Source organism: Squalius cephalus, assembly GCF_949319135.1.
Source record: "Squalius cephalus genome assembly, chromosome: 9".
NCBI classification, from domain to species: domain Eukaryota; kingdom Metazoa; phylum Chordata; class Actinopteri; order Cypriniformes; family Leuciscidae; genus Squalius; species Squalius cephalus.
In genome coordinates, this window is record NC_137130.1 from 44,125,341 (window position 1) to 44,151,262 (window position 25,922).

At 39.9% G+C, this 25,922-nt stretch overlaps 1 protein-coding gene and 1 long non-coding RNA gene across 2 annotated transcripts in view; one reads left to right on the top strand and one right to left on the bottom strand.

The window, feature by feature from the left end:
* The window catches only part of LOC307164987 (uncharacterized protein), a 188,619-nt gene extending 170,828 nt beyond the window's left edge, over nucleotides 1–17,791 (bottom strand). Inside the window, exons 1-2 of the mRNA XM_079882239.1 lie at nucleotides 16,565–17,791; nucleotides 11,749–12,025 (exon numbers count right to left, since the gene is read on the bottom strand). Coding sequence (XP_079738365.1) covers nucleotides 16,568–17,485 — 918 coding nt within the window. The 5' untranslated portion in view covers nucleotides 17,486–17,791 and the 3' untranslated portion in view covers nucleotides 11,749–12,025; nucleotides 16,565–16,567. The remainder of the gene's footprint in view (nucleotides 1–11,748; nucleotides 12,026–16,564) is intronic.
* On the top strand, nucleotides 12,775–13,355 carry LOC307164626. Its single transcript, XR_013822308.1, has 3 exons — nucleotides 12,775–12,894; nucleotides 12,978–13,036; nucleotides 13,104–13,355. It is a non-coding gene; the product is annotated as an uncharacterized lncRNA (long non-coding RNA).
* Nucleotides 17,792–25,922: the final 8,131 nt, after the last annotated feature.

Here is a 25,922-nt window from a genome sequence, read left to right on the forward strand (position 1 = left end):
GGACAGGTGGAGTGATGGAGGGTCTCGTAAGAGCAGGGGGAGTGACGGAGGGTCTCGTAAGAGCAGGGGGAGTGACGGAGGGTCTCGTAAGAGCAGGGGGAGTGATGGAGGGTCTCGTAAGAGCAGGTGGAGTGATGGAGGGTCTCGTAAGAGCAGGTGGAGTGATGGAGGGTCTCGTAAGAGCAGGGGGAGTGATGGAGGGTCTCGTAAGAGCAGGGGGAGTGATGGAGGGTCTCGTAAGAACAGGTGGAGTGATGGAGGGACTCGTAAGGGCAGGTGGAGTGATGGAGGGACTCGTAAGGGCAGGTGGAGTGATGGAGGGTCTCATAAGGGCAGGTGGAGTGATGGAGGGTCTCGTAAGGGCAGGTGGAGTGATTGAGAGGGTCTCATCCATGGCACCATCTCCAGGATTCAGCTCTGGGGTCTTCATCCTCAGTGCTCACACCAGCCTGCTGACATTTCAGATCCTACAAAAATGCACAAACAACACAAAAGCAGTCATTTTAACCGCACAATGTCATTTGATTTCAGTATTATTTAGAAGACAAAAACGCTTTTTTTCACAAATGCCGCCATCATCTTCCCTTGCAGGTCCTGCTCCACCACAAAAGCTGTGCAGCAAATGCACAGAAATCAAGAATCAGAAAAGTGCTGTAATAGCTCTGTTTGAAATTACAATAATTAAATTAACTACAACTTAATATTTAAATAGTTGTTGTTATTCATTTCTGTAGTATACTCACTCAAAGCCTTTGATGGCAGCATTCAGCTTCATGAGCAACTCTCCAGCAGATAAACACACATCTGTTCATCTGACCCTGTAACATCCAGACAAGATTCACATAACCTCTGTGATTTATGAGCTCAACACTACATTTACATGTTAAGATTGTTTTAACTTTTATCCAACATAAATGTTCCTCAATTTATCAACAGTAATGGACAAATAAAATAGATAACTTATGTTTATTACTTTAGATTTGTTCTACATAATAGCACACATTATGTCTTATTGTAAGACCATTTTGTCTTAGTGTAAAGAACATCAAAATCTAAAGAACCTTTTGAGTGATCTCAGATGTCTATTTCATGTTGTGATGTGCTCATCTGCAATACTTATTGAAGATTTTCCTGTCAGATGTAAATAGACATTTAAAATAAGCGTCTTTAAGATGTATATGGGGTAACACTTTACAATACGGGTGCACTAATAAGCATTAATTCATGCTTAACTAATGCACAGATAATCATGTGTTAATGTATGACTCATGAAGAACTAAACCATTAATTAATGATTACTGCATCAGCAACTAATAAAGATTCTAAATGATTAATAGATTAAGTAATATATGAATTGTTATTAATTAAATGTGTCATAATGTATTAATTCCTTAACTTATTTTATTAACTAAAAGTGTAAATTAATGCCTTTATTACCACAGTTGGTCAAAGCAATGTACTTCCACTTCCAGTTGTCTGCTTTAATTAATCATTAACTAATGATTTGCAAATGTATCATTATGTTATGACTTTACTTATTGAGGCACATGACTATTAGGCAAGGCAAGGCAAGGCAAGTTTATTTATATAGCACATTTCATACACAATGGCAATTCAAAGTGCTTTACATAGAAGAAATTAAAATAATAAAAGAAATAAGAATAATTAAAACAGTTTAGAAAAATAGAATAAAATACAGTACAAACATTCGGACGAACAGTAGCACAGTGCTCATTCAGTAAATGCATAGCTAAACAGAAGTGTTTTGAGTCTGGATTTGAAAGTGACTACAGTAGGAGCACGTCTGATCTCCTCTGGAAGCTGGTTCCAGCTGCGGCTGGCATAATGGCTAAAAGCGGACTCGCCATGCTTAGAGTGAACCCTTGGTATTTCTAACTGATATGATCCTAATGATCTGAGTGATCTGTTGGGTTTATATTCTGTGAGCATATCTGCAATGTATTGAGGTCCTAGGCCATTAAATGATTTATATACCAGTAATAATACTTTAAAATCAATCCTAAATTTAACTGGGAGCCAGTGTAAAGACCTGAGGACTGGTGTGATATGTTCATATTTTCTGGTTCTGCTCAGAATCCTGGCGGCAGCGTTCTGTATGAGCTGCAACTGTCTTATTATCTTTTTGGGAAGGCCAGTGAGGAGTCCATTACAATAATCCACCCTGCTGGTGATGAAAGCATGCACAAGTTTCTCTAAGTCTTGTCTGGAAACAAAGCATCTAATTCTTGCAATATTTTTCAGATGATAGTATGCTGATTTAGTTATTGCTTTGACATGACTACTGAAACTAAGGTCTGACTCTAGTGTCACACCGAGATTCCTGACTTGATGTTTAGTTGTTTGACCCCTAGAGTGAAGGTATGCGTTCACCTTGAGAACATCATCTTTGTTTCCGAACGCAATGACTTCAGTTTTGTCTTTGTTTAACTGAAGAAAGTTTTGACACATCCAACTGTTGACTTCATCGATGCATTGGCACAGGGAGTCAATGGGGCTGTAATCGTTAGGCGATAGGGCTAAGTAGATCTGTGTGTCGTCTGCATAGCTGTGGTAAGCAATTTGGTTCTTTCTCATTATTTGGCTCATTGGGAGCATATACAGGTTGAACAGGAGTGGCGCAAGAATCGAGCCTTGAGGGACTCCGCATGTCATGGATGTCCACTCAGACTTATGATCTCCTATACTCACATAATAACCTCTCCCATCTAAGTATGACCTGAACCATTTTAGGACTATCCCAGAAAGCCCCACCCAGTTTTCCAGCCTGTCAAGAAGTATGTTATGATCGACAGTGTCAAATGCAGCACTGAGGTCGAGTAGTACCAGCACTGATAATTTGCCTGAATCAGTATTTAAGCGAATATCGTTTATTATCTTTATGAGCGCTGTCTCTGTGCTGTGGTGCGGTCGGAAACCAGACTGAAAATTGTCAAAGGATCCATTCAAGCTCAAGAATTTGTTCAGCTGATTGAAGACAACTTTTTCAATGATCTTGCCTATAAAAGGAAGATTTGAGATCGGCCTATAGTTGCTTAATATGGTCTTATCCAGATTGCTCTTTTTCAGGAGGGGCTTGACAATTGCAGTTTTCAGGGAGTTTGGAAAACTCCCAGAGCGAAGTGAGACATTTACCACTTCTAGAAGATCTGCTTCTAAACTGTTTAACACACTTTTGAAAAATGATGTGGGAAGTGTATCAAGAGCACAGGTTGATGTTTTAAGGTGCTGTACAGTTTCTTCCAAAATTTTGCCATCAATTTCTTTGAAATCAGACATAGTAACTAATTTCTCAGGTGGTTTGATCTGTCTGACCCCAGCGCAACTCAAGGATGTGCTTATCACCTTTCTGATATTACTGATTTTCTCAGAGAAGAAAGAAGCAAACTCACTGCACTTGTTGTCTGAGAGCATTTCACTGGGAATCTGGCTTGGGGGGTTTGTCAGTCTCTCTACAGTAGCAAAAAGAGTGCGTGTGTTGTTTAAATTGCTGTTTATAATATTTGAGAAGAAAGTCTGTCTAGCTTTGCCTAGTTCCATATTAAAAGCATGAAGGCTGTCTTTGTAGATGTTATAATGGACTACAAGTTTAGTCTTCCGCCACATGCGCTCTACTTTTCTGCATTGTCTTTTCATATTTTGCACTGCTGTTGAGTTTCTCCAAGGTGCTTTTTGTCTGCCACTCTTCTTCCTGACTTTCACAGGAGCAATATCATCAATTATACCTTTAACTTTTGAGTTAAAAGAATCAAGGAGAAAATCAACAGAGTCTGCAGATATGCTTGGTGTTAAGGATATAGCCTTCATAAATAGTACACTAGTGTTCTCATTTAAGCATCTCTTCTTGACAGACACAGATCTAGCTTCAGTGGCAGGAGAGATCAATATATCAAAGAAAATACAGAAATGATCAGACAGTGCTACATCCTTAATAACAATCGATGAAATGTTTAGACCCTTACTGATGAGTAAATCTAGAGTGTGTCCACGATTGTGTGTGGGTCCATGTATATGCTGAGTCAGATCAAAAGTTTTTAAAACAGTTTTGATTTCTTCTGCCATATTGTTCTCTGCACAATCTATGTGAATGTTAAAATCTCCTGCAATGGTAAAACAGTCAAACTCTGAGGTAATTGTTGATAACAGTTCTGTAAAGTCCTCATTGAAGGCTGGAGAGTATTTTGGAGGCCTGTAAATAATGATAAGTAAAATGCGTGGAGCACCTTTCAACACAATACCCAGATATTCGAAAGAAGGGTAATTCCCAAATGATATTTCCTTACATTGATAGATATCTTTAAAAAGAGCAGCTAGACCCCCACCTCTCTTAACAGCTCTGCAGACACTCATAAAAGTAAAGTTAGGAGGGGCTGCTTCATTGAGGACTGTTGCACTGCAGCTGGCTTCTAGCCAGGTTTCATTTAGAAGCATAAAATCCAGGTTGTTTGTGGTTATTAAATCGTTGACTAGAAGTGATTTATTTTTAAGTGAACGAATGTTTAAAAGTGCTAACTTAACAGTCTTACTTTTTGTCCCCACATCAATCTTACTTTGACGTGTAATAGGCACCAGATTAGTTAGGTTTGCTGCACGGCTATTGAAGGCCTTAGATTTTCTATCTTGTAATAAAACAGCAATAGAGAAAGATACAGGCACACTGGGTTCCCGCTTGTTCTGTAAACATTTGAGAAAGTTACTGTTATCAGAGCGGGGACCCAAAACACATCACTGAGAGCTGGTATCAGTTGTTTTTGGTTCACCTCGAGCAGATGGAGGAGGGTGTGGGCCCTGGCGTTGTGGCAGAGGCCGAAGAGCTCTCACAGGAGGAGGGGGAGGGCGAGCTGGGCCCGCAGGCTTGGGTGGTAATGGTGCCTGTCGTTTTTTGGTTGGTATCTGGGGGCTCGCAGCAAAAGAGTGGGATAGTCTGGTTCCAGCATGCACCAGTTCTTCCATTTTCTGTGAGAAGCACAGAAGTGGCGATGCTGGAGAGAGGGATAGCGTGTCTGGTGAAAGGGGCTGTTGCTCTGGTGTTATAGGAGGTTGTGATATGCTGTCCTGGCTTCCCTGGCTGTTTTCCCGGAAGTCGTCATTGGGTGCTGAATCTTCAAGCAGTTCTGATAAGTCTCTCTGTGGGCAGGGCTCAGCTGAGATTGTGTCCGTGAGCAGAGGTTGTTGTGGCGGAGTGGTGTTATCATTGTCCTTGTGTGATATGTCAACCGCATGTCCATTTTGCTGCTGAAGTGAAGTCCCGTGGTCATTCATACTGTGTCCAGGTGTGTGTGTGCCGTTCAGATTGACTGGATTGGCACAAACTGCAGAAGGATGTATGAGGGAGAAGTAGAAATTGTCCTTTAACACTCTTGAACCAAGTTTGTTTGGGTGATGGCCATCCCGATGAAAAAGTTGTCTCTGACTCCAGAAAAGATTGAAATTGTCAATGAAGTTTACTCCTTTTATATTGCAGGTTTTTTGCAGCCATGTATTTAGCCCAAGCAACCGTGAAAACCTGTTTGTTCCTCTTGCTGGGAGAGGTCCACTGATGAATGTTTGAACTTTCAGTCTTTTAAGTGTTTCAAAAAGTTCATTGAAATCCTTCTTAAGGAGTTCTGACTGCTCTTTATGAATATCATTCTTCCCCACATGTATGATGAGTCGATTTGCAGTCTTATGTTTCATCAGAATGTTCTGAAGTTCCCTGTTTACATCAGAAGTTGTTGCTTGTGGAAGGCAGCATGTAGTTGTATCACTGCTGCTAATGTTTCTGATTGTGGAGTCCCCCACTATCAGAGTCCTGGGCTCGGCTGCGCTCTGAGCTGAGTGCCGCTGTCTGCTCGACCTTGAGCGCCAGTTAGCATCAGTGTTAGCTACTGGCCCATTCAGTCTGTGTTCGATCACATTCATCACATTTGGGGATTCCTCATTTACATTCATTAGTACTTCAAATCTGTTCTCAAGATGTATAAGCGGTGGTAGGAGACCAGTGTTTGCAATCCTTGTCCGAGCTGTATCTGGGGTAGAGGATGCTACTGCGGCAATATGTGATGCTCGTGACAATCTGATGTCTCGAGTGCCTTTGGGTCTCGCTCCCTGTTTGTGCCATCGATTAGTAAGTCGATCGGCTTGTTTCTCTACCTGTCGAGGAGCACTAGTTTCATGGGACTCACCGGCTATATGCTGAGGGTGTCCATGACGAAGCTCTGTTGTGTGCTCCGTCTGGTTTGGTGGTCCCGTAAGTAACTTTGTTTCGAGAACTGCAATCCTTTGTAAAAGTCTGTGGCAGTTAGTGCAGCAAGTAGATTCCAGAAGAGGCATTTTCTCTCTTATCCGTATGAATGTAGGCAGTTGTGTTTTCCTTTCCCGGAATGTAAGCTGGTCGGGTAAAAGAATTCTGCGTTTTTGTAGAAATCCAAACTTTGTTGTCTGAGCACTGTGGTGTTTGCTGAAGTTAAAATTAGGTGATAAAAGGAAATAAAATATAAAAATATAGGAGATAAAATGTAAAAGCGATAGAGCAAAGCGCGGAGCAGTAAGCAAGAGCGTCCGAACAGTAGCTGAGCAGGAAGTCTTTTCTTCCTGCTAACAATATTAACTAATTGTTAAGTAATATGCCATTTTGGTGCCATGTAAACCCATAAATTACATATTACTTAACAATTAGTTAATAGTCATGTGCCTCAATAAGTAAAGTCATAACATAATGATACATTTGCAAATCATTGATCATTGAGCACTCGAAAATCTGGCCAGAAGCAGTAAGACATCCGGGAACTTCTCGCCTACTCTTTTATGAATACTGATGTTTCGAACGTACTGCTTCCTTCACGTACTGTTTTCGCCTACTATATAGTAGGAAAGTAGGCATATTCAAACGCACTTAAGTCCGAATCTCGCGATAATTAGTACGTCATCCAGGCAATTCTCGCCTACTCTTTTGGATTCGTACATACTCTTTCGCTCGCCTACTCTTTTTCCCATACTAAATAGTAGGGAAGTATGCGGTTTCGGACGCAGACATAGTTTTGTATTATATCCTGTTGTGGCATGATTACTGATGAGCGACACCTGCAGGCCGGTCTCATATCTCTCAGGGCGCTTTCACACTGGCAGTTTAGTGCGGACCGGGGCACGGTTCGCATGAAAAATCGATAATATGAACGCTGTCATCGGACCCGGGTGCGCACTAGAGTACCGAACCCGAGACTACCTGGAGGAGGTGGTCTGAGCTCGGTTGCTCACGAACCGTGGCGCGGTTCGCGTTAATGTGCAAGCAACACGGACTCGGGTGCGCGCTTGTTCAGGAAGTATAGTATCCCGCGCATGCGTATCATTGTCGATATCATTGTTTCCTCACACACGACAACCATGAGTGGCAGGGGAACATTGTGGGACACTGAAGAGGAACATAAACGTAGTTGTCTCTCACTATGTTGTGCATAATAGCACCAAAAAAACAGACAAATTACAGCTATGCTCAGTCGAGTTGTATTCTCCATGCGTTTTCCGTGTGCGTTTGCGATGACGTAAGATCACTGCAAACGCACCTGGGTTCGATACAACTAATTGAGTGTGAAACCAGACCAACGCTGCGGGGGGCGCCGGGAACAAGCGCACTCGGGTTCGGACCGCAGCAAACGAACCCAGTGGAAAAACGCCCTCACAGAGGAGCAGAAGAATAAGAGGAGGAGCGACGACAGTGAAGGATGAGAGAGGACCAGGCCTGGACTTTATGTTGTGTTTTGTTTATGTTTTATTATATGTGGCAGCAGCCGTCTGTGAGGGCCGCATTACTTTCATTTTGTGTTCATTTATTTATAATTGTTAAACAATCCCCTTGCGAAACAAAACCTTGCTACACCTGTTATTTAAAATCATTGGAAATATATACTTGTTTTCCCTGGGAGACCGTTTGAAATTTGATGCATTGGAGAGATTTAGAGATTTTGGTATGTGCTAATTAAAATAACTTCTGCATTGTGTTGAATGAGAACAAGATGAGTATGAGATGAGTTAACTTATGAAATTGACAATATGTTTGCCTCCAAAATTAGAAGTAGACGCTTTGGACTGACTTTAAAATAACGATGATCTTGTAATAAAAAGAGCGGACAAGGGAGGCGCAGTTGTGGTATGGGGGAGAGATCAGTGTATTAAAGAAGCCTTGCGACAACTACAGAACTGTGAGTACTACCAGTTCCTGAAATTCAATCCAATAGAAGTTAAAAACAAACTGACTGCTATTTTATTACATGCTAAAAATTAGGGATGGGTCTCACAAAAATGAGAGTGATTTTCTTTTTTGTAAAGACCGATTTACTCTGTCTTTAGAGAGCTGCATTTACTCTGCCCTGTTAGGGCTTTGAGAATATACATAGAGCATTCCGCCTCTTTTAGACACGTGGAACAGCTTTTCGTATGCTTCAGAGGCCACACCAAAGGGCATCCGGTCACCAAACAGACGATATCCAGATAGACAGTGGACAAAATTGCGCTAGCCCAGGGTTTTTCCTGGCTCAAAACTAGCCGGAGGTGGTAAAATCCTGGGCCCGTATAAAGAATCTTAATGCAAAGAGTAGCTCCTAGTGACAAAATTCTTAGAAATGTGGGCATTTACTCTTAAAATTATAGAAAAAATCCTAGCAGAGAAAAAAGTAATTCAGAAAGCATCTTAACCCTTAAAAGTGGTCTTAAGGTCAAAATTGTTAGGAGCATGGACGAGGACTTTTAAGAGGCTGAAGCAGAGGAGAAAATGGCAGAAAGACGAAGAGGGAGAAGAAATGTGTTGCAGACAATGGATGACAGTGAGTTAATAAGACGCTGTAGATTAGATCGTGCAGGGATCATGTTTGTGACAGATCTTATTAGAGACACACTAACATCTCAGACACAGCGCAGAAATGCCATAGCGTGTCACAACCTTCAGTAAGCAGAGTGATCACACACACAATTACAGCACTTTCAGAACGTCGTATTCCAGCAAATTGCCACTTGTTAGGGGACAGTGGTTGTCCTTGTAAACCATGGCTCCTCACAGCTTACCTCCGTCCTGACCAGGGGTCACAGCTAAATTACAACAGGTAACAGTGACAACATACAATTAATGTGTGTGGATTTCAAATTTAGAAAACAACAAATGTGTTGCAGTAGTATATGTAGTCTACTCTACTTCCCATAAATAACCTACCATTATGTTTTGAAAATATCAACTGAATTCTGTTCATTTTCATGAACTCGCAGAGCTCACAAGAAAACACGAGCCGTAGTTGAGCGGGGTATTGGTCAACTAAAGAGGCGCTTTCACATTTTCCATGGAGAGGTGCGACTGGCGCCAGGAAAGGTTGGACAAATTGCAGACCCTCCCACGGACAATCGGGCTGATGAAGAGGATGATGAAGAATACCCTCCACAAGGGAGGGATCTGTCCCAAAGTGGGAATCCTTACAGAGCCCAGTTTACTAATTTGCATTTCATGTAAGTTACAGTGAATGTAATATAAAAATCGTGACTAAACAGACACACCTCAGCCAACATTTTCATTAGAAAGATATTATGAAGACACACAAAAAAAATATTATTTGTTATTAGTTTTATTTTTGAGTTGCTCAATTTTTAGTTTGTTGTACTCCTGTAGATGGAGTACTGTTTTCTGCTGCTTTAGGACATCCATCAGAAGGCAGGGAATGAGGCGCTTCGGGCTGAGGGTTGCCCATCTGCGATGTCCACGGTCCCCATTCCTCTGCTGAAGGCTCTGTGCTGCTGAAAGGGGAAAACATTTAATCTCTGTTAATTCAAATAAATTTAGGCCAATTTGTTTTTGTTTTTTTCAGTTCATAGAATGCCAGATAGAAAAATGAGAAATGGCCTTGCCTATGTTAAATAAAAATGTGTCTTTATATTGTGTTACTTGGCTGTTGGTTTATTAAAATGACCATTTTTGTAGTTCCACCAGCTGAATCATTGAGCTGTCTGTGCCCTCCTTCAAACCGGTGATACTTGTTTCTGAGTGACCAAAGACCAGGGACGTCGTTAGGCCTATTTTAGGGGGGCCGGAGGTACCCCAAAATGTTCCTAAGCCCCCTAAATGATAAGAACAACTATAACAGTTCGATTTATCAATAACCGTATCCTCATTCATATTTAGACACAACAAATGATATATATCCAACTACAAAAAATAGCCGAAAAGTCAAAAGTTCGACAGAAGTGCCAACTCTCACGCATTCACCGTGAGACACACGCAATTGACACTTTTCACACGCTCTCACGCCACACATCCATACATCCATTTTCTCACGCACAGAAAAATGGCGAAGAAAAGAGGACAAGGAGGCCGACAGACTAGACAGAGGTTACTTTATGATATCAAAGAATCTCAACTCTCAGATTCTGTCAATTTTATTACGAAATTCAAACAATACCGTTTTGGCGTTTGTAAATGTTACGTGACAGATCATTAGCGCACGTGAACTGATCATCTCTACTAGCTAATAGTAAAAAAACACGAACACTGTTGAAAGATAGAGTAGTAGGCTACAACTTACCAAAATGTATAGTCCTCATACATAATATCGATCAATCAGTGTTTTTTATCAGCGTGAAGAGGTCAATAACACAGCTGGAGAACAATTATGTCAAATTTACCTCAGGAAAGCCACATGAACATAATATAGGCTATAGCACGTATAAGTTGGCAAGAAAAAAAGAGCTATAGAGAGTTTTTTGCTAAATATGTGTTCTATATTACATATTTATTATATTTTAACATATCATTAAATAAAGTTGTTGTTATTATAATAAAAAAAAAACGCATTATATTTAATTTGAGTTATTTTTAACCTTAATTAATACTACCAGCTGATAGGGCTGTCTGTATGTTTACAGCATTAGGTGAGTTGTTTCTTTATTGAGAAAAATTAACGCCTATCTTGAGTACCAAATATTTATCCAAATGAGTCAATATTAAATCAAATCACAATAATTTAATTGAATTGAAATAATAAAAAAGCGTAGCTTACCAGAAATTGTACTATGCACCATCAAATTTACATATAATTTTACACTTACGCTATACTAAAGCAGCTGAAATGGGCACTTTTTGTGACAGCAACCCTATCATTTTTGTTTAAAGATGTGGCTTAACTTCAGAATTTGAACTAAAATCAGTATTCTTATGATTGCTCTGAACATTTCTGACTAAGTTCAACAAACATGAACATAAACTTAAAAAAATAATTAATAAAAATGTAGGTGTGACGGGGTTGAGACTAGGGTAACAGGGTTGAAGATGGTAACGGGTTTGAAGAGACAAATACAGCTAAACATATATATACATAGTTGTTTTTTACTCAAATTCACTGTAAGATTTTCTATAAATGCAAGTTGCAAATACCCTGGAGGCTAAGCCCCCCCTGTCTTCCAATCCTAGTGACGTCCCTGCCAAAGACGTTGAACATGGTTCGGTCTACTTGGGACAGCAGTTTAGCAGGTGGTCCCCCTCCTAGAAAACAATACAGTGGACCACATGTACAGTATACATATAATTGTTTGAGATAAGTTTGCCAGCGGTTTAAAAAAGTGTTATAGCGCTCACCTGTGCGTGATGACTCCCGCTTGTGTGCTGCAATTTCCTCTCTGACTTTTGATTGCAACACGTACCAGCGTTTCTCGCAGTCTTCACTGATGCGCACAAGCAGGGGGAATGAACCGTTAATAGTTTGTGCTATACGCTCCCACGTCTGCTTCTTTCAATTCAATTCAATTCAAATTTATTTGTATAGCGCTTTTCACAATACATATTGTTTCAAAGCAGCTTTACAGAAAGTGCATTTCAGAAATGTACATAGAGAAATACAGTTAGTTAATCATGTATTGATTTAGGGCATAAACATCGCCAGCGTCGAGTCGTCTCTTCACAGGCGCCGAGTCGTCTCTGCACGGGTGTTGGAGAATCTGTAGTTTCCATGAGAGGCTGGATACAAACTGGAGCTGACGATCTGTATTTACCTCGGGACTAGCGTCCCGAGATAACAACAGAAAAGCATATGGGAAATAATTAGCGTAGCTGCTGTTCGCAATATTAATGCATTCAATCTGATTCAACTGTAGTATAAAATGTAAGTATTATGTGAATGCCTGACTGAAGAGATGCGTCTTTAATCTAGTTTTAAACTGGGACAGCGAGTCTGAGCCTCGAACAATATCAGGAAGGCCATTCCAGAGTTTAGGAGCTAAATGTGAAAAAAGCTCTCCCTCCTTTAGTGGACTTAGATATCCTAGGAATGACCAAAAGCCTCGAATTTAGTGATCTTAAAGAGCGCGATGGATTGTAGGGCGATAGAAGTTCCGTTAAATACACGAGAGCTAAACCATTTAGGGCTTTATAGGTCAGTAGCAATACTTTGTAATTGATACGGAACTTTATAGGTAACCAATGTAGAGACGACAGAATTGGTGTTATATGATCGTATTTTCTTGATCTAGTAAGAACTCTAGCGGCGGCATTTTGGACTAACTGTAGCTTGTTTATTGAGGATGCAGGACAACCAGCTAATAAAGCATTACAGTAATCTAGTCTCGAGGTCATGAATGCATGAACTAACTTTTCTGCATCAGAAACTGATAGCATGTTACGTATGTGGCAGTATAGGTGTTTGACTTCAGGCTACTATTGGTTGCTTCAGGTTTATTTATTAAGCCTATCACAGCTAAAGGCGGAGCATATATACCTGCCCTGTATTGAGTCCCGTCACGAAGCTTCCTTGCTTTTCCGGTTCCGCATGCTGTGAAGAGGCATGCGGGAAAATTGTTTGTGTGGTCCCATGGCATATAGGAGAACGAGTACTGTCTCCCATGGTTGATGTGTTTGCAGCCTCTTCACAGGTAGGAACGCGGTCGTTTGTAGCATCATTCCTTCCCTTATAGGGCAGTGGGTAAATTGAAATGCCTTGTGTTTTATGTTACAGCGTGCACGTTGATTTATGGGCACTTCGGACTGCCGTGACTGGGATTCCTCGTACCCCAAGTATGCAGGTTATTTGTATATGTGCGTCATGCTCTGATATGTCTTTTAATTAAAGTTGTCGTTTCAGAAGCGCAGCGTATTCTGCCGAGTAGCGGGGAGGATTCCGTTGCTGGGGTTACCCGACGTTCGCTCGTTGATTACGGAGCGCTGCTGTTTTGCTGCTGTCTCAACTATATTAAAACGAAAGGATTCGCGTCAATTTCATTCCACTCTGGCTGCGGCCGAACAAGAAACTGTTAGTGCTTTAATGGCGTATGCAGGTTGACAGGAGGAATATCGCCGCCCTGCAGTTTTAGCGTGTTTGTGCGTGTGTGTGTGTGTGTGTGCGCGTGTGTGTGTGTGTGTAGGCAACATGCGAGTGTGTGAATGTTTACAAGGAGAGTGTTGTGTGTTTGGTTGTTTTCTTTCTAAGGTTCATTGTTTAGTTATTTTGTTATTTTGTATCTGTTTCTACTGTGAACTGTATGTAATTATTCTCTGTATATTCTGTTTTTGATTTCGTTAGGAGTTGAGTGTCCAAGAGCAAAGGGGCGGGGCTTGACTTGATTATTTTTGTGCTGTGGATGTGCACCGGTGTGAAGGTGATACTGATGTGGTTATTGCTTTGGTTTTTCTTTTGCATTTTTGGTGTTACTTACGGAGTGTTGTAGTGCTCATTGAGTGTCCCCCCTGCTGGCCTCACTCAGTCCTGTTGTCTGATTATTTGAGTTGTGTTTTTGGTTTAATGTATTTATTTTGTATTTATGTTGTGAAGTTCGTGTAACTTATCGTGGAAGTATTATTTTGAACAATTGTCCTTGTCTTGTCCTTGTCTTGAATTATTACACCTGTGTCCTCTAATAAAAAAAGTAATTATTTATTCATCCACGTCTCTTGTCCTGTTAAGGGAATAAATCTGTGCAGCCTAATTCTTAGGTTGGTTTTCCTGGGTTGAGAATTCCCAGGTGGCGTAGTCATTACATTAGATCCTTAGTAACTCCTCTTAATGCCACACGTAGCTTAGCAATGTTTCTAAGGTGGAAAAAGGCTGTTCTTGTAACATATGAAATATGATTTTCAAAAGACAAGTTGCGGTCTAATATAACACCCAGGTCTTTTACTGTAGAGGATAAAGTAACAGGACACCCTTCTAAATTAAAGTTGTATTGTAAGAGGTTTTGTGGGCAGTTTTTTGGACTAATAAGTAATACCTCCGTTTTATCTGAATTTAATAGCAGAAAATTACGTCATCCAGTATTTTATATCTTTAACACACTCTGTTAATTTAGATAATTTAGCGTTTTCATCTGGTCGTGATGAAATATATAATTGAGTGTCATCAGCATAACAGTGGAAATTAATTCCATGTTTTCTTATAATATTACCAAGTGGCAGCATATATATTGAGAATAGCAGAGGGCCTAACACAGATCCTTGCGGTACACCGTAGTTTACTGACGTTATCTTCGATTTTTCCCCATTTACGCAGACAAAATGGTAACGGTCTGATAAGTATGATCTGAACCAGCTTAATGCCTGTCCCTGAACACCAGTGTAGTTTTGTAGTCGGTCTAAGAGTATTGTGTGATCTATAGTATCGAACGCAGCACTAAGATCAAGTAAAACTAGTATTGAGATACAGCCTTGGTCAGAAGCTAAAAGTAAATCATTTGTGATTTTAACGAGCGCAGTTTCTGTGCTATGATGCGGTCTGAATCCAGACTGAAACTTTTCATAGATATCATTTTCTTGCAAGAAAGAGCACAGTTGAGCGGACACAACTTTTTCTAGTATTTTAGACATAAATGGAAGATTTGAAATGGGTCTGTAATTTGCTAGATTATGTGGATCTAATTGTGGTTTCTTAATAAGAGGTTTTATAACTGCCAACTTGAATATTCTTGGAACATGACCTAAGGATAAAGACGAGTTAATAATATTGAGAAGAGGCTCTTCCACTACAGGTAACACTTGTTTCAGTAGTTTAGTTGGTATTGGATCTAATAAACACGTTGTTGGTTTAGATGCAATGATAAGTTTATTTAACTCTTCCTGTCCTATAGTTGCAAAGCGCTGTAATTGTTCTTGCGGGGTGATAATTGAGGCTGAATCATAAGACACCATTAAAGATTGTACATTTACAATTGTGTTTCTGATGCTTTCTATTTTCTCAGTGAAGAAATTCATAAAATCATTACTACTACACTGTGACGGAATATTTTGCTCCGGTAACGTCTGTTTATTTGTTAGTCTAGCGACGGTGTTAAATAAAAACCTAGGATTATTTTGGTTGTTTTCTATTAGTTTGCGGAGATGCTCAGCCCTGGCCGCTTTTAGGGCCTTTTTATAACGTGACATACTGTCTTTCCACGCGATTCTAAAGACCTCTAAATTAGTTTGTTTCCATTTACGCTCTAAATTACGAGTTTCTCTCTTTAGAACATGCGTAACACTGTTGTACCATGGTGCTTTAGTTTTCTCTCTAACCTTTTTTAATCTAATTGGTGCAACGATGTCTAATGTACTAGAGAAAATGGTGCTCATAGTGCTAGTCATTTCCTCTAGTTCATCTGTTTGTTTGGGTTCACTGAGCAGCTGAGATAGATCAGGTAAGCTATTTGAGAAATGATCTGTAGTTGTTGGAAGGATTGTTCTGCCTGGTCGATAACGCGGCGCAACATGACAAATTTCAGCGGTACGTAGTATGCAAGTGACCATGTAATGGTCAGTGACTTCATCACTTTGCGGTATAATATCTATATCGGTTGGATCGGCTCCATGTGATATAATTAAATCTAGCGTATGATTAAGACGATGAGTGGGACCAGTTACGTTTTGCTTGACCCCAAAGGAGTTTAATAAATCTGTAAACGCAGCCCCTAAAGCATCATTTGAATTATCTACGTGTATGTTAAAATCTCCAACAATTAATGCTTTATCGACATTGACCAAAAGATCTGAGAGAAAGTCTGCAAACTCTTTTAGGAAATCAGCGTAAGGCCCTGGCGGTCTATATACAGTAGCCAAGGCTAGAGATAATATGGATTTCTTTCTTACATCTAAGAGAGTAACATTTAGCACAAGTACTTCAAACGAATTAAACCTGTGACCTGTTTTCTGAGTAACAGTAAGAATATCTTTATAGATTATAGCAACACCACCGCCACGACCAATCAGACGGGGCTCATGCTTGTAACAGTATCCAGGAGGAGTAGACTCATTAAGACCGAAATAATCATTTGGTTTAAGCCAGGTTTCAGTAAGGCAAAGTACATCGAAACTATTATCTGTGACCATTTCATTTACAATAACCGCCTTAGGTGTAAGCGATCTGATGTTTAAAAGACCTAGCTTTATAAATTGTTTTTGTTCACTAATATTGAGATTTTCTGGTTTAATCACAATTAGATTTTTCTTAGATCCTGCAGTAGATTTATTATTTGATCTCACTAAACGAGGAATAGACACAGTTTCAATATAATGTTCTACATTGGTACTTATATCAATTAAGTTTGGACAGCAAAGAGTGTGATTTGGACTTTGACTTACTAGTCATATGGTGTGTAGCGTCTTGGAGATGTTGTCCGACAGAAGAGCCGCTGCGATTCTGCTGGGGTGAAGGCCATCAGCACGGAAGAGCCTAGGTCGCTCCCAGAAAAGATTCCAATTATTTACAAAGAGCAGTCTCTGTTCATTACACCATGACATTAACCATTCATTTAGAGCAAATAATCTACTGAACCTTTCGTGTCCTAGTCGGTAGGTGGGAAGCGGTCCAGACACGATGATCGTTGTTTCTGGCGATGTACTGCGTACCGTCTCGATCAGGCTCCTGTAGTCCTTCTTCAGAACCTCCGACTGCCGTAGCCTGATGTCGTTCGTTCCCGCGTGCAGCACGACAGCTCCGACGGGCTCGTCACCGTTCAGAATCCCGGGAACCTGTGCAGCGACATCGAGAACACGGGCACCAGGAAAGCAGTGAGTGCGAACCTTACCTTTACCTATGGTAGCACGGACATGCCGGACGATGGAACTGCCGATGATCACAGCGTCGCATTCCGTCTCGCGTAGAGGGGAGAAGCGGTTCCGGGTGGAGATCTCGAAGGCCGGGAGGGGCGGAGAGGTCCTAGCTCTGGTCCTGGCCCGCGTCTTCCGCTGTGGAATCACCCAGGGTCCATGTTGTTGTGTCGGTGCCGGAGTGAATGAAACCAGGGATGATCGCATCCTGGGCAGAGAAACACATGGAGTAGACGAGGTCGGAGTCAAAAGGTTACTAACCACTGACTTGTGAGCATCGGCGCGTGATGTTTCAAGCGCGAAACGTCGATCTCGTAGCTCGGCCTGTCTCTCTAGTAGGTCGCGGATCTGCTTCTCCACGGATTCCAGCTCTAACTGCACAGAATGCAGCTCGAAGGTGTCCTCACCTGCACTCAAAGGTAACGTTAGACACACATCCGTTATATTCGCCATTATAGCAGATGTGCTATAATGGCGAATTATAGCTTTCAGTGATACGGGTGTAAATAAGTCGATCGATAGGCGCGACCACGCGTGTAATGCTAGCGGGCTAAGGCTAGTAGCGGAAGTTCGAAAGGTTGGATATATGTAGCGATATCAGAGCAATCCGATTGTTTTTTAAGGAGAATAGTATTCCAGATATGTTCACACGCTATAAAAATGAAAAAGTTCGTTTGTAAAAGAGTGTAAAGAAGAAAAACAAGGTTTCTGAATTAATTCGACGGAGCTCCAAACACAACAACGCACTCAGTCGCGACGCATGCGCAGTAATCTTGCCCCGTGCTGTGACACCCGGCCCGAATTTTGCTTTAACGTTATAGGCCTACTCACTTTATGTGTAGGCCTAAACACTTTATGTGCCATACATTTGGAGATAAAATGAAATGTGCTGGAACTGACCAAGATGCATGGGGGGACTACTAGTTGTAAATATTATTCATATTTTTTTAACAATATAGATGCTGAAAATCACACTTTATTTAAACCTTTGAAGGCTGTCTCATTTATAAAACCTTTCACTTGGGTTCTGAGAGATATAGGTCAACCAATGTTAAACTAACATTTTCTACAAAATTGTACAGGTCAACTTATAAATCATTATTTTAAGCTTGCTGTTGTATACCAGGGGAGGTTAGGCAGATATTAATGTATTGTTACTTGCCCACTAAGTGAATTTTGATTTATTTTACCCAAATAAGTTATGGAGTGAAGCCATAATAAGTTACTGAAAGTTGCTCTTAGATTCTTTATAAAAATCTCCTCTTAAAAAGTCCTACTTGTAACTATAATTTTTTTACACTCAAAACTTAAGACTAGTTAGGAGCTTTTATGAGAAGTTTTAAACATACAGACCCAGGTTATATTTTGAAGATAAAAGTTACATTCTAAATAGATTAATTTATAACTCTACAGACTAAATTCACAGACTTTATACTGTGGTATTTTTGAAAAAAAGACAAGAGCAGGTAATCCTAAACTCAATAGGTAAAAATGGACAAATCAATAACAGCTCACTGGGCTGTTATACAGAGTGGCAATTCAAAGTGCTTTACATAGAAGAAATTAAAATAAGAAAAATAAATAAGAATAATTAAAACAGTTTTAAAATACAGTACAGTACAAACAGTTGGACGAACAGCGGCACAGTGCTCATTCATTAAATGCATAGCTAAACAGAAGTGTTTTGAGCCTGGATTTGAAAGTGACTACAGTAGGAGCACATCTGATCTCCTCTGGAAGCTGGTTCCAGCATAATAGCTAAAAGCGGACTCGCCATGCTTAGAGTGAACCCTTGGTGTTTCTAGCTGATATGATCCTAGTGATCTGAGTGATCTGTTGGGTTTATATTCAGTGAGCATATCTGCAATGTATTGAGGTCCTAGGCCATTGAATGATTTATATACCAGTAATAATACTTTAAAATCAATCCTAAATTTAATTTAATAGAATCTACAACACACCTCCTTGTTTATGCTGTTATTATTATGTTATCGAACAATTGTCTGTTTGAACTGTTTCATTAAAGACTGAGAATGTTCCGCAGCAACATCCCCAATGATACCTCAGCCACAAGTAGGCGGCAAGCTGCAAGACAGAGCATCATTAGGCTATCTTTTATTGAAAACAGCAGTGAGCATCTGCTCACAACACAGCGTAAGTGCTTAAGTGTAAAATCTTTGACATTTGTGATATTTGTATTTTTAAAGGTTAAAAAACTGTTTATCTTTAACAGGTACAGCAGTTCAAAAAATAATTGTTCCCCTTTCAATGAATGAGAGGGCATTCCATCTGAAAATTAGAGAAACCTTTCCAACAATGGAAGAGGGGGAGATTGAAATCTGCAGAGTGGACAAGAGGCGAAGGATCTTACCAGTTCAGTTGAGCTCAGTTTGCCCTGCATCAATTAAAGCATGCCCAGAGTTTGGCAGGTCAGCAGTATATGTACGGTTAAAAGTAAGTATACGGAGTTACTGCATATGTTCAACATTTTGCCAATGGCGTTGTGCAGAACAGGACATGTCTGTAATGTACAGTCTGTTTTGACAGGACACATCAAGACTGACGGATATACAGCATGAGAACAATGAGGTAAACTGTGAGAGGCATACTAAAGTATCAAAAATTTTCTTTAGATATGCATGGTTACTTATAACAATAATTTCAACATTAAACTTAAAAACACAAGCATCTCTCACAAAAGCAATATTGTTTTCTAAAAAGCAAATTATTGAAACAAATGTCAAAATATGTAAAGCTTAATTATCTGTATACTAATTCACTGTATGTTTCTTGATAGAATTCTTTCAGTGGAACCGCAGAAACAATGCCAGGCATTCCAGGAACAAGTGACAGCAAGAATTATTCTCCTCATCATTAAATCATTAAATGTATTAAGGACAATCAAAATGTTTTAGACCAATTAAATAAACAAAACTTCTAACTAAGGTTTTACTAAAAACTGCTTTAAAGGGATAGTTTATAATTTTCATGAACAGAAAGATATTTGGAAGAATGCTTATAACCAGAGAGTTCTTGGACCTCATTGACTACCAAATTGCTTTATACGTTTCTTTGTTCTGTTGAACACAAAAGAAGATATTTTGAAGAATGTAGGAAAGCAATTTTCCTACTATGTTAGTCAATAGGGGGCAATAACTGTTTAGTTACAAGCATTCTTTCACATATCTTTTTCTGTGGCCAATTTATACAGATTTGGAACAACTAGAGAGTAATTTATGACAGAATTTACATTCCTGGGTGATTTCTTTGTATTAACCAAAAATCCTACAAAAATGGGCATGGCCCACACATATCTCATCATCATAAAGTCAGTCAGAGGTGATGTAACAAAGGTTACAAAAAAAAATCAACCAACAGAGATTTTTACTGTATAAAAATGGTAAATGATGAACTCCAAGATACCTGGAACAACATCTAATGCATCTCATGTGCTTGTAGAGGCCCCCTCTGGAATACTGAGACAATCCTTGATCACTGGACTAACTGGGCTAAATTTCATTATTAATATTTTTTGTTTTGGCTTATCGTTACATTCTTAAAAGTTATATTCTTTGCAGTACAATCATTTGCTAATACTGAATAAAACCAAGTTTAAATGTAAAAAACCTCTAAATATGTTCATTATGTTTACAGGAAAATCGGCGGCGCCAGATGGAAACCTTGGAACAAAGGCGAAGACAGGTTTTTATTAAATTTTTGCTATTTTTACCACATTTGTTACACTGACATATGTTTGTTTATTTTTAAGAAAATTACTGAAAGGATGGTGCATATAAATAATATTAGTGAGCCAGAGCAAGGCATATTACTACAGTTTCAATACCCTGATGGTTCCAGGAAAACAAGGAGATTTTTGGAGTCTCAACCAATTCAGGTATTTGATGTTGAATTATTTATGGTAAATAATGGACTTTTTCATTATCACCATATATATGGTATATATAATGAACTATATATCCGTTTGTAATGGTTGTGTAATTTTGTTTGTTGTAAAGGATCTGTTCGCATTTGCTGGTTCAGACAACATAGCCAGTGAAGTGTTCTCTGTACAGCTAGCCTGGTCATCAAACACAATACTCAGTACTGTTGATGGCAGTCTTTCCGATCATGGAATCAGTAGCCCGTCAACATTGTACGTGCTTTGGATGTCAGGTGCTCAAATAGAGGTCAGTTTCACTTTTAAAAATATTTTTTAAAAGATAAACAAAAGTTCTCACCTCTGTAATTTTAATTGTAATTTAGGGATTAACTGCATCCAGTGTTGCATCTTCATATAGCCAGTCGACTGCTCCTCAAAATTTAGGAACCACCCAAGTTTCTGTCCAGTCTACAGAACAGAATATTGCCTCCTCTCCTAGCCCAGCTCCTGTTCTTCCAGTAGAAATGGTCCTTTCTTCTCCCTTTCATCAAGAGCAACAGGAAACTATTGGTTCACGGTCAACACCATCACCACCGTCGACACCATCACCACCATCGACACCATCACCACCGTCGACACCATCACCACCGTTGACACCATCACCACCGTCGACACCATCACCACTGCCACCACCATCACCACTGCCACCACCATCACCACCGCCACCACCATCACCACCGCCACCACCATCACCACCGTCGACACCATCACCACTGCCACCACCATCACCACCGTCGACACCATCACCACCGTCGACACCATCACCACCGTCGACACCATCACCACCGTCGACACCATCACCACTGCCACCACCATCACCACTGCCACCACCATCACCACCGCCACCACCATCACCACCGCCACCACCATCACCACTGCCACCACCATCACCACCGCCACCACCATCACCACCGCCACCACCATCACCACTGCCACCACCATCACCACCGTCGACACCATCACCACCGTCGACACCATCACCACTGCCACCACCATCACCACCATCGACACCATCACCACCGTCGACACCATCACCACCGTCGACACCATCACCACCGTCGACACCATCACCACTGCCACCACCATCACCACTGCCACCACCATCACCACCGCCACCACCATCACCACCGCCACCACCATCACCACTGCCACCACCATCACCACTGCCACCACTGCCAAGGTCTCTAATGTTATCACAATCTATTTTTAATCCCTGTTCTGTTTAGTCTGAGTTAGGATATTGTTATGTTTTTTTAAGGATTGGGTAGTATTGGCTAAGATTATTATATAGAATTATTGTGTTCAATGTAAATTTTGCACTTACAATAATTATTCAATTTGGTTCCCATCTAGTGAAGTTATTTCTTCAGATTCCGAGGATGAGGCCATTGTGGATATGTTAACCTCACCTTTTAATTCTGACAACGAAAGCAGTGTGAGTATGCAAAAACAGTCAAGAAAGAAATGAGAGAAAAGATACTTTCCTTTGCTACTAATTTGGTTTTGCTTTTTGTAATCAATTAGGATGAAGTCAGTGCAGCAGATATCCTTAGGACATTTCAGAAGGAAAATCTTAATTTGGATGAACGAATGGTTGTGGTGGCCAGAAGAAGAAAGATTCTGCACAGTGCATGTATTGCATTAAAAAGCAGCTACTTTGCATGGCACAAATCCCCACAAATTGAGTTTGTTGGTGAAAGTGCTGATGACTACGGGGGACCCCGAAGAGAATTTTTTAGGTAAGGTGTATATAATAAAAATACTTGTTAGCCTGTTTTTGTTTGTTTCCTAAAAATACTGTTGTTGCTACATTCATTTTGTTAATTATTGTTTTTATTTCTTCTCTTTTTCGTGTGTTAGGCTTTTAATGCAGGAAGTTCAATCTTCATTTGGAGTATTTGAGGGGAAAACAGGGCAAGTGTTTTTTACTTATGACCAGCCATCTGTGGAGGCAAGACGATACTACACTGCAGGAAAGCTGATCGCTTGGTCCCTGATGCATGGAGGACCAGGAATCAAAGCTCTGGATGCCACATTATTCCAATTAATGTGTGGCCAAAACGTCAAGGTGGAGAACTTTGACTGGCATAATCTCTCAGATGGTGATACTCAGGATAAAGTGCGGCAGGTACCCACCTTACCACAGTTTGAAGGGATAGTTCACCCAAAAAAAAATTCTGTCATCGTTTACTCACTTTTGAGTTGTTTTAAATCTGTATAAATGTCTTTGTTCTGATGAACACAGAGAAAAATATTTGGAATAATGCTTGTCACCTAACAGTTCTTGGACCCCATTGACTATTATACAGGAAAAATTTTTTTTTTAAATGTCTTTATTTTGTTGAACACAAAAGAAGATAGGACAGGAAAGAATTCCTAGGCACTTTTGACTACCATTGTCCTTTTTCCTATTAGTCAGTTGTAGCCAATAACTGTTTGGTTCACCATTTATTCTTATACCTTTCTCTGTGTTCAACCACACAAAGATTTATACAGATTTGGAACATTTAGAGAGTCAATAATGATAGAATTTTCTTTTTTGGGTGAACTATACCTTTAAGGCACTAATGTTTTCTAAGGCTAATGCCTAGAAATGTATATTTTTTTAAGGTTTTTCTTTGTAAGACACAAGAAGAACTTAATGAAATCAAGGCGAACCTTGGTGACTGGATTGCTGATTGTGGAGTCCCTGGAGTTTACAGTGCAACACTTGATGACACAAGACGCATATATCGGCAGATGATAAAACATCACATTTATTTCAGGTATTGAACTAAAACTATTTTTAACAATGTTACTTAATTACAACATTTTTTATGTTTTCTAATGGCATACAATAAAATAATTTGTGGAATTTTCTCCTAAAATAGAACAGCAGACATGATTAATCAGTTCAAAGATGGCATGAACTCAGGTGGGAACTTATGGAAGATTGTGGAAAAAAGCTGGAAGGTCTTCCTTCCAGTGTTTACCAATCAGCAGAGAGGACTTACCAGAGAGGATTTTAGATCCCTGTTCACAGTTTGCTGGAGTGAGGCGGGTAGCAACCTTCGAGAAAAGGAGGAAGACACAATCTTCTGCTGGGAGCTCTTTCTGAACAAAATTCAGGGTAAACAGACTAGACTTTCAGTGTCATTAAAGGGATAGTTTAACCCAAAATAAAATTTCTGTCATAATTATCTCCCTGTTGAGTTTTTTCAAATCTGTATAAATATCTTTGTTCTGGTGAACACAGAGAAAGATATTTTGAAGAATGTAGGACAGCAAACAGTTCTGGGGCACTTCTGACAATCATTGCCAATTTTTCTACTATGGTAGTCAATGGGGTCCGAAAACCCCATTGATTACAAATACTCGTCAAAATATTTTTCTTAGTGTTCATCAGTACAATGAAAATTATACAGATTTGGAACAACTAGAGAGAGTAAAGGATGACAGAATTTTTATATTTGAGTGAACTGTCCTTTTAATGTGGTAGCTTTTAGGATGACTAACAGATGATTACATACTACAGCCTTGTGGTTGTTTTCAAGATTGCAGCTGCACACAACACATAAAAACAAAAATGTATATGTACCAACACTGTACATATTAGGACCATTTTAAAAGACAGCTTGGTTACATTTTTTGATTATTATTACTGACTGTGCACTAATAGACTTACCTGCTTCCAGTCTGGGAAAAGCAGTGTTGCAAAAAATACCTAACACTCTTTGAACTGTAATTGCTGTGTGGCCAGGTGCAACAGACTAGTTGTTATCAAAATGTTTACAGGTTCTTTCTAATTTTACAGAAAAACAATCACCAATCACCTTTGAGGAGATATTGGTGTTCATTACTGGAGCAGACAGTATTCCTCCATTGGGCTTCCAAGGACAACCATCCATAGACTTTTACACACCCGAAAATCGGAGGCTGCCATTTGCGTCTACATGTGGGATGGTCCTGTTTCTACCTCGAGGCATCCAAGAAGAGGAGGAATTAACCGACATGCTTAACACAGCACTCAAGGGGTACAGTGGTTTTGGAAAAATCTGAATAATTTGATAATCTGTTACTTATTGTAATTAACTTTTAGTTATAGTTGATTGATTATAGTTGAACATTTTAATAGAATATTAAATGAGTTCAGCAAAGTGAATTTGTTTGCAAATGTTATTGTGAAACTGCAACAGAATATACAATATACATTAATTGTACTTGAAAAATGTTAACTTTAATTAGCATAGAGTTGTATTGCTGGAAAGTAACTTGGCAATTGTTCATACAGTATTAATAGACCTTAAATAAACATTCATTTAAAAAACAATCTCATTCTTACATTTTTCTAACAAATTTGAAGAAATTAAAGGTATTCAAGTCAACCTTTTACAAAAATATACAATCCTTGTGTGGTTTGGTTATGATTTTGATTTGTTTTAATATCCATTACAAAGAGCTTAATGAAATGCTGTGTAATATTGAGAACCTAAGGTTGTCAGGTTTAAAGAGTTGAATTGTATTATAGCCAATTACTCTCCCTCATTGTCAATATTTTGAAGGAAGTTAATAACTTGCTCTAGAAGATCAGTTCCTAAATCATCCCGCCTCCCACCAAGAGGGTTGACAAGCTGTACAAGTTGTTCCATGTGTCTTTGTTGGATGTTGAATTGGTTGGCAGGAATTTCAACAGCCTCTGGCCAGTGGAATACAGCATGAGAACCAGGAGGTGGAACAACTGCAGCTGGGGGGGGGGGGGGGGGGGGGGGTCAATTTCTTCAACTGGTTCCTCATCTGCGCCAAGAATTCCCTGTGTACCAGTGTGGTTTCGATGTAGCTGTGAGAGACATCCTCTGATAAAGAGCTGGTGGGGAGACATGTAACGTGCAGTTCTTAGCTTGTGGTGGTTCCACTGATTAACGAACAGTTGAAGATCTCTGTTGATTCTGGGTATATACACATAATGCAATG